The sequence below is a fragment of the Sander lucioperca genome, chromosome 17 (assembly GCF_008315115.2).
Source record: "Sander lucioperca isolate FBNREF2018 chromosome 17, SLUC_FBN_1.2, whole genome shotgun sequence".
Classification (NCBI taxonomy): Eukaryota; Metazoa; Chordata; class Actinopteri; order Perciformes; family Percidae; genus Sander; species Sander lucioperca.
Window position 1 is genome coordinate 23079568 of NC_050189.1, and position 18172 is coordinate 23097739.

At 40.8% G+C, this 18172-nt stretch overlaps 1 protein-coding gene across 28 annotated transcripts in view; it reads right to left on the reverse strand.

Annotated features, from left to right (window-relative positions):
* Positions 1-18172, reverse strand: part of LOC116039897 (adhesion G protein-coupled receptor L3) — a 219730-nt gene that overhangs the window by 89433 nt on the left and 112125 nt on the right. For 23 of the 28 annotated variants that reach the window (XM_035993765.1, XM_035993761.1, XM_035993763.1 and 20 more), the window contains 2 exons: positions 13366-13475; positions 1727-1741 (listed from right to left, as the gene is read on the reverse strand). In XM_035993765.1, the coding sequence (XP_035849658.1) occupies positions 1727-1741; positions 13366-13475 (125 nt within the window). The remainder of the gene's footprint in view (positions 1-1726; positions 1742-13365; positions 13476-18172) is intronic. The other 5 variants (XM_035993764.1, XM_035993772.1, XM_031285019.2 and 2 more) reach the window with 1 other exon arrangement.

The window sequence follows — 18172 nt, forward strand, 5'->3', positions numbered from 1 at the left end:
GGAGCTGGTCAATAGTGCGAAAGCTGATTTCAGTCTGTTATGGATTATCTTGGACTGAGGCAATTATTGTTTTCTGTCTGTCTAAAAAGATGACATCTAACATTAGGATTATAGTGACTATAAATCCTGAGTAGGTTAAACATTTAAATTAAAATTGTAATCTTGACGTTACAACAAAAGGACAAAGAATAACAAAATGAAATAAAATTACATATGTTATTACTATACTCACCAAAACATAGATGGGAAGTATTTATCAAAATAGCAAATTGTTTAAAGAACAAAAAGAAATACTATGCAAAGTGTACGTCTAAAGAATTTAGACAGTACAGTTTTCCTTTTTTCCACAGGGTTGGGCCCGCAGTACTTCAGATATAAAAACAATGTGTGGGTGAAGGTTCCTTTCACTGTTATGGGCCAGGAGCCTGACACAGCGCTGACAGGTTCTCGCTGCAGATCCGTCGAGAGGTAAAAGCTGCGCGCTCCGAGCAGGAGGAGAAAGAGACAGCGAAAACAGAGCCTTCTTTCCCTTGTAATCTCTTAAGATTAAACATGTTGTCTACCTGCAGGTGAAAAATATGTCGAGTTGCGTCCCGTTGACATAGCGCCTTGGCACACATCTCAGCGGATGCTCCGCTAAATGCTAAGAGGGCTGTTTCTAGGGTTGAAAAAGATGAGATGTGCTGGGGTACAAGGTCAGAGTAGGTAAGCTTTGTACTGACAGCACGCCGGGCTCTGTAAAATATGCTTTTTAAGCACAAACATGGAAGAGTGAATGAAAGATATTAGAGAAGTGATACAAAAGCAATCATGGCTTTCATGGGGAATTTCACAAAAACTGACACAGACATTAGCTTCATTGCTTATTCTCTTTGCCACAGGTTTCACTGATACGTCATTAATTAATGACTACTATGAAACTCAAATTTATTGCGTAGCTATTAAAGCAGAACTCTTGAGTCTTGTTTAATGATTTCATTCCCATCTTTGACTTGAATCCAGCTTTGTAGTTAACGCCTGACAAAGGACGTGCTTCCAGCTCATGTAGAAAGGTACAACGCTACAAACACAATGCTCCTGGGACACACGTTTAAGATTTAGCATATGTTCTGCAGCAACATGCACTGCTGATAAAGTAAAGAATATGACTGCTTTGATCTGTCTCCAGTATTGACTGGTGAGTCCCTGAAGGTTATAGCCATCATCATGTTAGAGCTATAATCAAAAATGCTGACAGCTTATTGGACAAACTATTGATCACCCTATATAGCCCTCTCCTTTAATATTATGCAGCTGATAAAGTAGAGCTGGAATAATCTTCAGTTATTACATAGACTAAAAACATCCCAGGGTTATGGGATTTTACTGGAGAGCAGGCCTGTAATGATCTTACCCTAAATAATGGTCTTATGTATGTGGCAATGTCAATCTGTGATGCATGTGATGAACAAGGAATGAAGGTCCAGTGAATATTCACTGGTTTTGGATGGCGCAGCATGTACAGGACTATACATTTTTTCTAACACCGTTTCCCTGATAATATGTATTTCCCCCATGAATGACATGTTAAACCTCACCAATAAACACTACAATGACCACAAACCTACAAATGTCAGAGATCTGCTTTAGCACCCCGTCACCAAAAAGAAACTTAGAAAAAATGCAAGCCTATTTATGCCCAAATGAAAATGCAGGTGAAGAAGAAAAGTTGTTGGCATTTAGTTACCTTTTTGTTCCACTTCTATTTTTAGGCATGAAGGGAAGAGAGAGAAAGAAAAAAAGAAAGAACATATTAATGATGTGATAACTGGGAAAAGTCTTAATTTTGTCACAGTCACACAACGATACAGTATAGAAGAGCATGGGGTTAGTAGAATAGACACACAAAACATTCAATCATATCTTTTAGGAAGGAGAAAAAGTACTGCATCACCCATGAGCCTGTAGGAAAAAAGACAGATTAATCAGGACTTAAATTGTACAAGATTTTTCTTTTCTTTTGTTGCAGTGATGGCTGTGTACATGACTTTTTTCTGCAACCATAAAATAATTCAATCATGTGGCCACTTACAAACAAGCATACAAGTTTAAGGTCCAACTGCGAGAAAATAGTCCATCACATGTAAATTGGGTACATTTCACACTAAACACAGCTGTAGTCTCACACTGATAATTCTATCATTTATGAGCTAAACAGACTGATGAAGCTATTTAAAATATGGGATATTGTCAGTGATGAAAATGATTTTAAGTGTCCTTTGTCTGGACTGAGACCTGCATTCATTGCTTTTGTTTGTCCATTTGGGTTCAGTGGAACCAGCTGGTACGGCTAACGTGTTAGCAAACTGTTGCATGTTTACATATCCAGCAAACTGGCATGAATTTGAAGTTGTGACCACCTGACAAATGTTACAATGTTAAATCTCCTTATCACTCTGTTTTGGTTTCTACCAATTCCTATGGGCAAATATCTGGCTCTTTAGCTGATACACGCTGCACTATGTTCACCAGCTGTAAAATACAGTATGCACTTGTATACAGGGATTACAGACAAGAACATATTTTTTTATGTATGACCTATTTATTAAATGTGAATGGCTGCAGGTGAAAGTGAAATGTAAAAGCTGTTTTGATTCTACGGCTCAACAACTATACTGAAAGGCTGTTAAAAAACTGCTGTGGCTAAAACGTCTTTACTCTTTACCAACTATATGTATTGTTTCCTCTTGTGGACAAGCTTATTTATGTCAGTCATGGCATTTTGCTGGTCCTGTCCCTTCCCCTCCAGTAATCCCGGTTCTAATAAGAGAGGATTAACCTCTGTTACCAAGGCTTACAAGAGTCCTCTCCTCCAAATGGAGAGTGCAACAGAGTGAGGTATGGAGGTCAGTGGGTAGGGGCGGGTGGGGTTGAGTTTGAAAGATGGGAAAGTTATTAGAGGAGAACAATATTAATGCAAGGCGGTGAGCCAATGAAAAGCAGCGAGTAGGGTGGACCTGTGTCGGGTGAGGGAAAGAGCAAAAAAGAGAGAGGAAAATAATGGGGAGGGGAGCGACTTTCAACAAGTCGTGTGCGTTTTTCAGATCATAAAATTGTATGGCGACACAGCACGACACCTCATCAACAGCAAACACTCCAGCTGTCATTGAAACACGATAAGTCCATACAGTAGCCAGGCAACAATAGCTCTGGGCTACATCTGAATCACTATTACTGGCAACTCAAATTTGCCAATAACTCGGAACTACACGTGGACCCCATCGATCAAGTCAAAGTAAATTGTCAAACGTCCCCCATTGAAGCCTCCTCACCTCCCATGGGCACTGATCACATAACAGGGGCCGCGGGATGGCCGGCATTTCTGATTGAGCGATCGCTAACAGTGGCGAGGGAAGAGGAGGGTAATGATCTATAGAAAAAGGCATTAACGGTGGGGATGTGAGAGGTGGTATATGATGCAATGGCCAGGGGAGACGGTGTGAGAAGGGAGTAAAGGATTTGGATGAAATCCCCGACAAGGAAATACTTCACTCCCGAGGCTACTCTACAGGATGTGGCCCTGTCGCTTGACCAGAAAAGGCTGCTGGGTGCAGCAAGGTCACCCTTCGGATCACTTGAACCAATTTGTTCCATGTCACGTCCACTCGTATTTCACTGCAAATACAGTATAGGCTGAGATATACCTGTGATACGAGCCTCGGACATCCACCTTAACCGCGTCACAGATACAAGTGGAGCAACAGGAAAAGCAGAGTGAAACGGAGAATTGAGTCATTTTGAGAAGCTTCTTTACTCCACTCCACCACCCCCATTGTGACCTTAATGCGATTTTGGTCACGGCTGTCATTGAGTCACTAAAAAGCACTTAGCTCTCTCTCTCATCCTCGTCTCTACCTTCTATTTGTCTTCTCTGATGTTTAAGAAGATTCAAACTATTTAAAACATGCAAACAAATACAAATACAAAAATAAGGGTCCTTTAGGAGCTACCTTTACCTCTATGAGAGGTTTACATTATCTTCCATAACATAAAACAGGCCTTTGAGCACCTCTTTCATAGGCTCTATATTATAAATGATCCTATATCTGCACTTCTGTTCCAAAACACTTGATAAAGTCCTGAGATTTAAGAACACATCATATAATAGGTTATATACACAGTCTGGCATGTCCCTCGGGTTCCTTCTGTTATACATCTGTTTTCATAATGGCTGAGGGCAAAAACAAAAGATTTTTACCTATGGTCGGCTCATTTAGAGATCATTTGAAGGTATACAGTAATACAATTAAGAGATACTCGACTGAATTGTGTGATGATGATGTTAATGGTAATCACACCACACTCTAACACACTGTGCGCTAATGAAATCAACTTTAAAATACTGAATTGGGTAACGAGCTAATTATTTGAAAAAGAGATGATGAGTATTGAGTGGCCATCAAATTACTTAAACACAGATATTTAATTGCGCAGTTTTGAAAAAAAATATATATGATGAGTCTGGGGACTGTAACCTGGTCAGGGTTTAATTGTACCAATTTGATGGATAAATTGGCATACGAAAATATCTCATCATCCTGCTTTTGCAACGGGCAGGTTGGATGTCTCATTGAGAACTACAAGGGTCTGGCACATTTTTCTAGAGGAAAAGAAATGACCAGCTGTAATCGCCCTTCCTCGGATACCAAAGCAAACAAGAATGAAGAAATGTCATCATTGGAAATGAGAAAAGAATATCCTCTAAAAAAGGTACAGATCTCCTGGGCTTGCAAATTGACAAAGTTCAGTTATTGTCACTGTTTTACTCTTATTTGCTTATTTTTGTCTATGTTGCTTTTCATGTATTAGTGTATACTTTTGTGTAAGCCCCTTGGGCCATGGAAAACAACATTTCGGACAGACGGCTAGACGGACAGACAGATAGATAGATAAGTACATTTGCCAGGGACCAATGCTCTTTTCACCAACAGCCGGCTTCACACAGTTGCACATAGGCACACCTGGAAGCAGCGAATGCGAGCACTCTTATCTTTCAGCCACTGAGAAGCAGTTTGGGGTTAAGTGCCAGGCTCTAAGATATCTCAATGCTACTCACTTCCTCACTTTATTTTTTCATGAGATTTATCTTGAGATTAGTCCAGGGATAGAAACCTGCTGTCCACACATATCTAGAAACAGCCTATGCTTACAAATGAGTAGGTCATTTTATATTTCAATGATGTGTTTAAATGTTATTTTATTTGTATTCTATCTTTGGGGTCAGTTTGTGTTTATGACCATTATGGAAACAGTCAATCAGATACATGTTCTACCAGGCCATCATTTAAGTGAATGCATTACTTGGCCAGGTTGGGGAAAATTCTGGCAACATGTTGGGGCAAAACAGTAGCTCACCGTGTGCATGCAGCTTAGAACAGTCTGGATGCTGTATGGTTTAGCCTGCCAAACACATTGAGCTGGAAAAGGCAACATGGCTGCCGCTGCTGCAGCTTACCTAATTGGTAAAGTTGTAACCAAATTTAATAAACCTAACAACCAACCAACATTATGTCTTCCCTTTAAAATTATATATTTTGCTAAGGTTATAAAATTATCATTATAATAAAAAAAACTACACCAGAACTTGTGTACACGTAATTCAGCTTTGGCAGTGATAATATAGGCAGACAATGTAGAAGCACCCTGCTGATCAGCCATACCCTATACAATTCAATTATATTACCAGTGCATAATGTAGTCCATACTACATTTGTTCAGATAATGCATAATTTCAAATATAATTTTCACCTGAAAAGTCGCTCTGCATACTTATTGTAGTCTACTTTCTGCTTAAGACACACACTGAGCAGCTAACAATGGGGACCCTGAGCGACTGAAAGCCCCGACCCTGTCATGTGAGCGGCAGCTGTATGGATTTTCATTTGAATAATTAACGCTTCCCGATTTCACACTAATGGTTGAGAGGTATCAGAATGGTATCATTAGCCGCTAATAGAGATTCATGGTGGAATGGCTGCAATATTTTTTGCAATATTTCCTTCACTTTTTTTCATTCCCTCTCTCTCTCAACTAAGGAGAAAGCCTGTGCAAACTCCATCCCATCAGTTTTTTAATTAATGTCACAAATTACGGGGCTTTGAATAGCATGTGCCTAAGGATGGGGGAGGATACGCAGGCTACCATCTCTCTTTCGCTGTATTCTCTCTTCTCTCTCATCTCCCTCATTTTTTTTTCCTATCATTTCCCTCACTCAGTGCTCCCACACCATCATTACAGGTTCCATTTCTCAACAGCCCTCTTTTTCTTTCAACCACTTGTCTGCTCTCTTTGTGCTCCTTTCTCGTACTTATTCAATCTCCTCCCTAGTGTCTCCTTTCTCTCTCCATCGCTTTCTCTCTCCCTCCTACTGGGAAGCTGCTATGCTATCTTATAACCTTGACAATGCAGGATGCTGTGTGTGTGTGTGTGTGTGTGTGTGTGTGTGTGTGTGTCTGTGTGCATGCATGTGTGTTTGTCTCTCTTTGAGGGACAGGTGCAAGGACTTGGCGCTCATCCAACCTGCTACCCACGTGGGACCGACCAACAGAAGGAGAAAAGACAAGTGCAGCCTAGGCAAAACAAAATTAAATACATTTGTGTGGAACATAGCGACGACTGGAGCAGAAATAACATAATTGCAGCTCCTGAAATATGTCTTGATTTTCAAGGACCTTGAAATAATGGAACAGAACGGAGGGGTGGGGGGAATTGTGGGGGAGAAAAGCAAGAGGGTGTTTAGTCGGGTGTGTGGCTGGACATGGTGGACCACAAGTGAACAAAGAAGACCTTTAGAAAAAGACAAGGAAATGGAAAAAGAGCTTTGATTAGTATGGTGATCATTAAAAGGAGAGACCCCCCGAAGAGACCAACCTCTAATTAGTGCTATATCCTCGACACTTGGCACCCCAGCAACTCTTTCAGACATGTGTGCCTGAGCATGTCTGTGTTTGTATGTGTGGGTAGCTGTTGGAGGAAACACTGAGATAAAAGCTTTGCTTGTGTTATATAAATGGTAGTGTTCATGGACATTTACAGAAGGTTGTTCTGCGTGCAAGATCATTTATTCCAATATGTTTGAGTGTGTACATTTTCGTCTATCCATGAAAAAAATGGGTGATCCTGTACGTATGGCATATTAAGCAAAGAATCCGAAAGAAAACAAGAGCCTGATAGATTACACCACCTTATTCAGCTATTAGTGGGGAAAAACAGTTTCCACATGTCCAGATTCACCCCTTTCACACCACCATTTATCCACATTGGTAATCACAGCCTCCCTGTGCAATTATCCCACCTTTCAACTGGGAAAAGATTTGTTTATTTCTGGAGGACTGTTGTTAATCCAGCCTCCGAAACTGCCATATTGTTTTTATGAAAATGTAAAGATCATGTAGTAGTAGATAGTTTGGTATGTATTACTATATTTTATTAAATCAGGGAGGCTTACATTTTAGTTTCCATGTGATAATAGTAAACATTTACTTACTAGTCAGGTGTAACATTAGCATATTTAACTGCTTTAAAACTTGCAAAGCTCTGAAGATCAGACAGTTAGATTCTGGTGTGGTCTATTCTTCAATATCTCTGCTGACAAACTCTGTCTGTCATTGGTTTATAGCTACAGTTGTATACTTTGTCTCTCTGTATCCCTGCAGCAAATGAGCCTACTAGCTAAACTGTCAATCAAGCACAGACACTGACTGCACCGAGGCTTGATGAAAAAGAACATTTTGGATATATCTCCAACTCCCAGGACCTCAATAATAATAAAAAACACTGACACATTTTTTAAATTATGTTTACATTATTTGTGACTGCAAAAAAGGCAATTAACTGTAATTTCAGTTGGACTACAAACTGTAGAGGGTAAATCCCTATAAATTCAAGCCACGACATCAACGAAAATCTGTGTGTGAAATATGTGACAGAAAGTCAGTCATCGGAGCTTGCTGTCTGAGTTGGGGAGTGTTCAGCTGTCACTGAGTGATGTGATGGCATTACAGGCCCCCTTCACACATGCGAAGAAGTGGAGCTGGTTGCTCAGGTGGGGAGAAGGAAAAAAACAAGAAAACTAATGCTCACTGGCATTTCAGTGGGGCGTTGAGTAGGGTGTGGTTGTGTGATGTATCTGCTGGCAGGCTGTTGACTCCCACACTAGTACCTGATGAACGTGGATTGGAAAGCTCAAGGGCAAAAAGCCACTGAACTTCTATACAATCTGCTTAGTAGATTTACTGATAACATCAAATAGCGTGATCTACTCCTGAAGAAGCATAAAATTGCTGCAGGATTATCCAAGGCAAAGAGAACTGGCTGGGTGCTTGGAAGGTAGACTGCTGATGATGTTTGAATACTGAGTGTGAGCTACATTTGAACATCTTAGCTTAGGCATGATTATTATTAATAGTCTAAAATCCTTACTGGTGTAGAGACACTAAAACAATGAGTAACCCTGACGAGACGCATTACCCAGTGTCCACACTACAGCCACGAAGTCCCATCCTGGTCACACAGGTGGTGTTTACCTTAGGTGTGACCACTGCATAATGGGCCCTGTAATCACCCCACAATCTGCCCAAGCCGCATTGTAAGTGATAGCCATGTGTACAGCATCAATTTCATGGTTTCACCTGCCAACACAGAAGGACAGAGATTGGGAGCAGGTGTTGAGTAAAACATGCCAAAACAATCTCCTCCATTATTCAATGAGGCCCCCCTGAACCTGTTAGGTGTGTTATTATTAGCAAAACAAATTAAAAAACAATTAGGTAAGTTGGAACTAAAAAAACTCGACAAATTACATGGCAAGTTTCTTTGAGGTATGAGCTCAAGATTACACCGCTCCCGTTCAAATCGGAGAATTGATTTCATGATTATATGTCCTGGCTTAGCTACCAAAGTGTGAGCAATATCTGACAGGGCTGAGCTGGATCATACTGTGCCAGACAGGATTTTACATTGTCCTTATTAGCTACAAACAGTGGGGGGAACTAGTGGCTTATGTATAGCAACAGACCGCCAGCAGGTTTTCTTCCTTTGTTCTTCCACTCTCTTCTTGCCTTTCTGTCTTTCACTTTCCCTCCACCTCATCTGCCACACACATCGAAGTGTCAATTTTGAAAAGTGAACTGAACAAAAGAATTTCCCTGAAAGGATGTGTAATTATTGTGTAATAACTGAATTTTTTTGGGACGAGGGGTTTGACCGCTCGCCTGGACCAAATCAGTTAATTTGCCATGGAAACTACGCAGAAAGGTACATCTAATTATTAGAGGGAGATGGCTGATGCTCGGGAGGACAAGAAAGGTAACAGCAAGCTGTCAACAAAAGAAAGACTCTTTCAACGACACAGCATGGCAACGCAGGTTTGAATGCATGACAATTCTGAGAATTTGAGGGGGCCACACAGGGGTTGTTACTGTTGAGGAAGAACACTGGGTAGGCAGTGGCGAGATACAGTTGTGTTGACCGCCTATGAGCTCAATCTTTTGGAGGAGCTGTTAAAGTGAAAGTTACATGGAGAGGACGATGGAGAAAGCGGGTGAGAAAGGTTTTAATAAGGCACTAAGAGAATAGACAGGCACCTCTCCACTGAACCATGGAAAGTCAAGGTGAGAGGGCGGGGCGAAGACAGATGTTAGCTATTGGAGCAGAGTCATGTTTATGAATCATCATAAAGGGACAGCACATCACTTCTGCCTGAGGGTAGCCTTACTAATCTGTAAAGTGCATGGGGGAGCATGCACAAACTGCACTAGTACAAAGACGACACAGACCTCTGGCAGATGAAAAATGAGTGTACCCGGATGTTCACATGGCTCTATAATGATTTGATACAAGCAAATTTGATTCAGTTGTATATTAAGTACTTTGTTTTTAATCCAATATTATCATGTATCAATTGTTTTTTTCATCTTTCACGTTTCTTTCAGTGCTATTTACCCACACGACACACATATCAAATAATTATTCAGCTTAAATGAAAATATGATGGATTGCCTTGTGCTCTGACACTGTCACACAGCACAGGCAGACCCCGGCACTCTTAGTAATAATTGTTGTACATTTTTTTCCCCCATTATAGCTGATGGAGCGAATCAAATTGCAAATTAATAAAATCAATATTGTATCTTCGGCATGCGTCCATCGATTTAGCACACTCCTCTGCCATTATTAACGGTGGATCTCATTGTACAATCTCGCCGGCTTATAAAGATATGGAGAAGAGAGTGGTAATTTATCCTAAAAGAAAAGAAGCTCCACAAGCAGAATATAGATAAAAGCTGTCAGGGAAGGTGGTAAAGAAGAGAGGAGGGGCTGTTGAGGGAACAGAGGGAGCAAATAAAGGGATATAGGGGGAAAGAAAAGCAGTGAGAGCACTTAAAGGACAAAATGTTAGCGGGAGTGAGGGAGAATATTAGGACTGAGAGCTTGTCAGTGGAATACAGAGTCAAGACTCCACCACTGAAGGAGAGTTGGCGTCATGGGTGGCTGCTTCTCTTATTAGACCCTCAAATCTGTCAGTCTGTCTCAGGAACTTGGTAAAGAGACTTGTGTTAAAAGCCCATCCACAATTGAGCTGCCATACCCCTTTGCCAATCGATATACATGATTATTTGTCCAATTGACAAGCAAATTAGTTTAGCTTTAGTTGTTTTTGGAGATTTCGACGTGAGATATCCATTGATCTCGAAGTTCATGATTGATTATGCATGTAGTACAAATTTAAGCCAGACATAGAAACAAAAAGGAACTGTCTCTAAATGTGACTCATTCCAGGCTGCTTGCTATATTTGGGAGGTAAGAAGAGAGTGAATCCACTGGGCTGTCACAGATGAATAACATTCACAAGCTGCAATAAAATGTGTTTCAAAATCCATCCCTAGTGACCGTTTATGATTACTTTGCTTCCCCACTCAATATACAAATAAACGCCTACATGACTTCTGCAATGTTTATGCGTTGCCAGCAGAATGTTGTATCCTACGATGGTTCTGGTCACAATCCAAAGTGCCCCGTTTCCCTCCCTAGTGCACCCCTAATAGGTGGCCCCGATGTTACAGGAACAAAGCTGCCAGAAGTGGTTTTCCAACAATTCAGGCAGCCTTTCCATGTTTAGGCGTGGCTTTTGTTCAGGAAGTTGAGTATATTATTAAAAAGAAGGTAGAAGGTGGGTAGTTGAGGCAGACAACTGAATGGGAATGTCGTGAGTCCCATGGGACAGCTTTTACATTGTATCACAGGGATAGGAAAAGGGTGGCATTACCAAGCCTCTGCATTGGATGGGAGACTTTTTACATGGCGTCAAAATGTGTGACTATGTCCTTAATCTAAATATCACAGAAATGTGAAATCATTAGCCTTAAGTGAAAGTAATGTAATCAGGGTGGTATGGGACTGGAAATAAGCTCTGTAACCGTTTGTGATCGGGTAGAACTTATTTAAAATTGGGCAAAGGAGAATAAAAATGTTTCACTCCTGTGTCACCCTGTAGTGATGGAAGGTAGTCAAGGAAATCAACTAATTGGGAATGCTTTGTGTCAAATGTATCCCACTAAACTCCAGTGGGATTGGCAAAGATAGAAGCCATGTAACCTGGTACCATGAACATATTCCCTCACTATGCTGGGTAAAAAAAATACAATGTTGGCTTCTACAGGTAAAACCTTTTGGGACAAGATGTTAAAACAATGGCATGCTAGCTTGAAAATCTGAGTAATAGGAAAGACAAGTCCATATTGCTTTGTGCAGGTAAGAATTGTTTGGACAAAATGAGTCCATATTTAGCACTCTAAGCAAAGCACACTAAACTCAGAGTGGCACTGAAAACTAGAGGCTTGATTCAATTTGTGCTACTGTCTATTGCAGAAGCTGTAGTTGGGTCAGTGTTCTACATGGACACCTCGGAAGGACGCTGACACCGGGTAGCTGAGATTAAAAAAAAGAAGTCAGGTATAAAAGAGCCATCTGCCAGCTCTGGATCACAGGTAGAAATGTTTTTTACTTCACAACATGAAAGCTCCTGACAGGCAGACTACTGAGGGGAAGCCATGTAAGGACATCAAATGTTAAAAAGATGGTTTTGATTAGAGTCCGCTTGAACCCAGTATTAGCTACTGGGTTCAAGTACAGTACTGGGTACAGATAAATGACCAAATATTTCCAGTTTCAAATCATTACTTTAGCACGTCAAACAATATGTCAGACATTTTGGCAGACATATTTGCTATGACTTTGATGTTCCATTTTAAAGGCCATTATAACACAATACCTAAGGTCATATGGCAATGTCCATGCCACTTCCTTTGGCCTCACCTGGACTTCCTCTCTGTGTGTTCATCCTGTCACCCCATGCTGATCTTTCCCTTCCCTGCCCAAATGTTTCCACTCAAGTAATTTACAGCTTGTCAGTATTTTTCAACTGCTGCACCAATTAAATCCCTTTTATTTACCCCCTTCAGAGATGCCTCACTAGTCTGAACATTAACTAGCGTCCACTGAGCTGAACTGAGCAGAAATCAAACGGCCTTTCTTGCTGCTTGGCTAACGGAGACATGACATGATCAGACATGATTCCTCAAAGATATTTAAGTGCTGTGAACTGGTGGAGCTGATAGGAAGGCACTGACAAGCACCATCTAAAAATGATAGGTAGTGAACGCTTCCTCTGACTGAATACATTAACAGATGTGCAGTCTTTTTTCTTTTTTTCAGCATGTTGTTGACAACATAATTCCCACACAGCTATTCTGGGTAACCAATCCCCATCGGTCTCAAATGATTTGCCTATTGTATCACTTTATTACTGTATCTACAGTACAGACCTAGGATCTGCTTATTTTATCCTCAATAAATGACAACCAATATCCCACAACGGATGTTACATGCGAAAAAAATTACTGTAAGCTGGCACACTGTTGACATAATTGATGCCATGCGGGATGAAGAAAATGAAGAAAGCGTAATCTCCTGTCAGTTAAAAAGACTTTAACGTCTGATAAACAACAGTATCGCATCGACATTCCTCCAAACGAATACTTCATCATATTTCACATGTAAACAACACTGTCAATAATGTTTCCTGTACTCGTACAGGCTTTTTTTGGATCACAGGAATCATCACTTGTCTTTACATCCACTGCTCTGCTGCACCTTAATCTGTTCCACTGAACTGCATGACACATTCAAGATATTTTTGAACAATCTGAACATTACTCGCATGATTGTTTATTGGGTTGTTGATGAGTCACTGCTGTTAAGAGGAAATAAGAATGAGTAAGAGCATTAGGGGGGTGCTTAAGAGTGTGAGAATGAAGGAATACATACTGTAGGGTACACATTCATATTGGACTTCCAGATATTTGTAGGTTCCCGGGCAAGGGTCGGGAAATACATCTGGTCCAGCCACAACAGCACACTGGGTCCGGTTATTACATCTGAAAACAGAGAAAAGAGCAACAATAGCAACATCAGACAATCTTGTTCTTCTGAATGGCCACAATATACAGCGGCACATTAGTCAGATGTTTAGTGTGTGTTTAATGAAGTTGAAAGCATTTAATTATGTAGCCAATATTATGAAGATTATGAAGCTCCACTGTTTATGAAAATTATTCACCCGGTCTCTTTCCATAGTAACAGAGTAGGATTTTTATATTTGGACACTTTAAAGGAGTGCAACACCATTTTTACACATCAGGTTCACTTTAATTTTCACGGGAAGCACTACTCCACTTAGATAAATACTGTCTTCTGTGTCATCATGATATCAAGGGGCTTCATGTCTACACATTTTCATCAGGAAGCCTGTATTACAAACTGGGGATGTGGAGACTCTTTGTAGTCCCCTCACTTTATGGAAGCACAATATTAAATTGCCGGAGTAACCATTTAAAGCATAGAAGGTTAAACGAGGACTAGATTTGAGGCAATTTCAAATGAGTACATTTTAATTAAAGGATTGATGTGTTGAGGTTAGTTGGAGAGTGACTTATACATTAGCCAGGGATATTAAAAAAAGGCTAAAAGAAAATGTTGTTTTGAAAAGTTGGGATTCAATCCGATGGGCTGATGATAGTTAGATTTAAGATGGTTGCAGTGTTTTATGGTATATCTTGTATCTTTGAACATCTGTGTTTTTATTGTAAACCCTTTAAAAAAATCTTTATATAAGAGTTAATGTATTTTGTATAAATTGTTCTGAAAGGCAAACTGCAATGCAGCTTGAGCTATATTGTATATATGTGGGCACATGACTAACTGATGGACTACATACAGTATGCCGAAAAAAAAAAAATCGCAGATATCCCCCTTATTGCGGCAAGAAAATTGAAAACATTAAGGGAATAAAGCATGGTAAATTGGAGCAGAGTTGTGTGACATGTTTAATGTTAATGTTATTTTAGGTTCAGGAGACACTCTCATGGGTAAATTCATCTTTCTGTTGAGGGGTAGAGTTGGAAGTCATGGACCTGAAACCAGGCTTTAAACCATGTACAGGTTACATTGTTATTAATGTATGATGGATGGTGGTGGTGTCGGTGGAGAGGAGGGGGGTAGACACAATCAGTGCGAAATCAGCTCCAACATCAAATGTAGGTCTTCATTAAAAAACACAATTATGGTGCCGGTGGTGTTCTCATGTGCCATTTTGCTTTTGACAGTCATCAATCACAGTCCTACTTCATATGCACAGAGAGCCTCTCGCCACACATAATAGCTTATCTCACAACATTAACTCTTAAACATTCTGACATGTATTGATCTGTCCCCGCTCTGCATGTGTTTGCAAAATCAAAAAACAAGATACAAAGGTGGGTCCAGCCTCCATTTGAGCACCCATTGTGTATGTGATCCTCATGAGGCCTGCTGCTGCCAGCTACGGTATATACAGGATGGCCGTCCATCATATCTATACTCATTTATGGACTATCATTATCTTGCAATATATAAAAGGTATTTATTCCCCAGCCAGGCCATTTACAGTGTAAGTCTTGTGAAGGTCAAGGCAGCGTCTGACACAATGATTCATACGCCACAATTAAAGGATTCTCTACAACTTAATTAACATTGATTGGCTGCCGGCTAATCAATCGAACCAATGAGGGACAAGCAAAAAGGGGCCCATCTTATTTCAAGCCAACCTAGTAATGAGATATGGTCTGTCGAGCAAGTTTTATGGGTTCATGAACCCCCATCACCCTCTGCCACTCACTTCAGTCAGCTGTCAGAGGCCTGCCCCTGCCTATGAAGAGTTAATTCCCAGGCAGTAACTGCCAGTCAAATAAATAAGGGGTCAAGCCTATGAAACCGAGAAACAATTATGGTCAGCCTTCTCATCTCCTCCTGACTACTATTTCTTGTTTATTCTATTTAGAACTAGTGTGTGTGTGTGTGTGTGTGTGTGTGTGTGTGTGTGTGTGTGTGTGTGTGTGTGTGTGTGTGGGGTATCAGCAGGCGAGAACACAAGTTAAGATTAAGTGTCACAAAGAATTAGAAGAGAGATGGAGAGAAGAGATGTATAGCTAGATGTTGGAGCAGAGACACAAACACACACGAATGAACATAGTTGTTGGCTTGTTGTGTGGATGGACAATATGAATATATGTTTTTTTGTGGATCCAATAATGCTGCCCTAGAAGTTAAGCAAGGACCAAATCTGGAATTTTAATCATAGTTTGTAATAACTTCCTCTAGAGGGATTAAACATTATTATGTGTATTGCACATGGATTGCAAACTTAATGCCAGCCTTAGCATCTATATTGACCCATATTCAAAATCCCTTTTATCACTGCTGTGCATTTTTACCTCTGCACACACAAATACCCCATGATCAGTCTTCCGTTAGTGTCCTGGAGGCACCCGCATCTTGCAGGGGGATAAAATAAGCTGGAGAAATAATTACAATTAAATGTATCAAGTGCAAATCAATGGCAGAGTACGAGGGGGATCAATAGCAGGAGAAGCTGCCCACGCCACGCGCCACACCGACTCCTCAATTACCAATTAGAGGAATAATCAGGGTTTCATCAGACACTTGGCTCTGATGGAGCCCTTTGAACTAGCGGGGGAAAGAGGCAAATGAATCCACTTTGAGTGATGTATTCAAATATGTATGGGAATACATATGCACTATAGGAAGAACACAGCAGGTGGTTAGAAGCTACTTCAGGCTAAATGCTCTAATTGCCGTCTTGCTGGAAGCACGGGCTACACTGGCAAACAAAAGGTGAAATGTATTCTTCGAAACAAATATAACTGTTGTACACCAAAACTAAGTGATATTGGCAGAGCTAAGATTGTATTTTGCAATTTGGCCACCAACCGCCCCTTTTTCTATCCGCATTCCCACTTTTTCCCCCTTCTAGGTTTTTCCTCCTGTTCCCTCGTCTGCTGTTTGTTATAACTGGCAGATTAGAGCTCAGACTGCCAGCTGACGAGGGGAGATGTGGCACAAAGCACAAGAGCCCTATGTAAGCACAAACTGTAATGACTATAATCGCTGGCTGATCCTTCTGCTGCCTCTATTGTAAGTGGGCTGAGTCCCCTCAGTCTACTGACCACTGACACAGGACAAAAAAATAAATAGATGAATGAATCGATGGGTGAATAATTGAATCAATGAAAGAAAAATAAAGAAAAATAAAGGAAACAGCCAGCAGTCGAAGGCAGGGATGATGCAACCGCTGTCAAAGCTAGACAGATTTGTCCAAATTGGAGAGTAATAAAAAGAAGAATTGGTGTGCACCACTGTTCCCTTTCAGAACTCAAGTGATTCATATCAGGAGGAAAATACCAAGCAAGTGGAAGGAGAGAAAGGTTCAGCAGCTTTTAAAAGTTCAGGATGAAAAAAAAAGCAATGCTGAATCTGCTTCCAACATGCCAAATTGCTTCAAGTGATCTTCCATATAATTCATATCAAAGAAGTTTGCCTGGAGTAAGTCAAATAAGAACGGAGACCGTTCAGCTGGCATTCTGCATTGTGGGGATGCCTCTCTGCGGAGTCCTTCCCACAGTTCGTATATGTTTGATGAAACATTCCCTGTCAGGGAGTGCAAACTCTCCATTTGCTTTCAGTTAAAAAGAGCAAACACAGCCAAAGTCCCCCACCTCCAAGAAATTCACACGCATGCATGCACACATGCACACACTGGCGTTAGTTCTCGTGTTAAGAAGAGGGAAAAGATGCAAAAGGTGCTTTTCGGGAGTGTGTGTGTGTGTGTGTGTGTGTGTGTGTGTGTGTGTGTGTGTGTGTGTGTGTGTGTATGTGTGTGTGTGTGTGTGCAAGACAAAGTGTATGTTGGTATTGTTTGCTCTATGTGTACACTGCAGTGTGTGTCTGTGTCAGGCTGTGTACCCACTTGTGAGAGTTTGTATTTGTAAGAAAGGGAGGGAGGGGATCGCGGGGAAGGAAAGTGACGGACGGGTCAATATCCCCGTGCCTCTGCTGGGACCCATTCTGCTTTAGTGATGGTCTTCGCCACCCATGGTCAACTTAATTCATTATCTTTCCCAGCTGCACGCCGCAGCATCCATCCTTTCTCATTCAGTCTGTCTCCTGGCACAGCACAAAAAAACAGCCTTTAAAACTCCCATGAAAACCCCAAGAAAATGTTACAAGGAGAAGGGGAGAAATTGCCTCGAGCATTGTGCATTTAGCTCTTGAGTAAAACCAGGTAGTATTTACAGGTAGGTGAAGAGTGTGGTTTAATGTAGCTATTTTCAGAAAGACGACTTATCAGTCCCTGAGGAAGCCTTTTGCAGAGAACCTTGCTGAGGAGCAAACATATCAAGTTTTCTGTTGTGGAGCTGCTATAGAATGATGTATCTTTTATATGTTCCAATTATTTTGAGTCACTTCAAAGATACCTCAAGCTATAGATTATCAAACAAACTGGAACAACCATGCTAATGCTTTGTAAGTGCAGGGAGGTTTGGGTGTAGGTGATGGAATTCAGTGAAACTACACTCATTTTATTAACTTGTCTGCTTTAGTGCTGTGGACCAGGACTTAACACATGTTTTGCTGTTTGTCACTACAGCAAAATGGCAAGGCTACCCATGCCCATGTGCCATATACAGCAATAGTCTATTAAATGACACCAGAAAGTACCTCAGCAAAGTTAATTTGC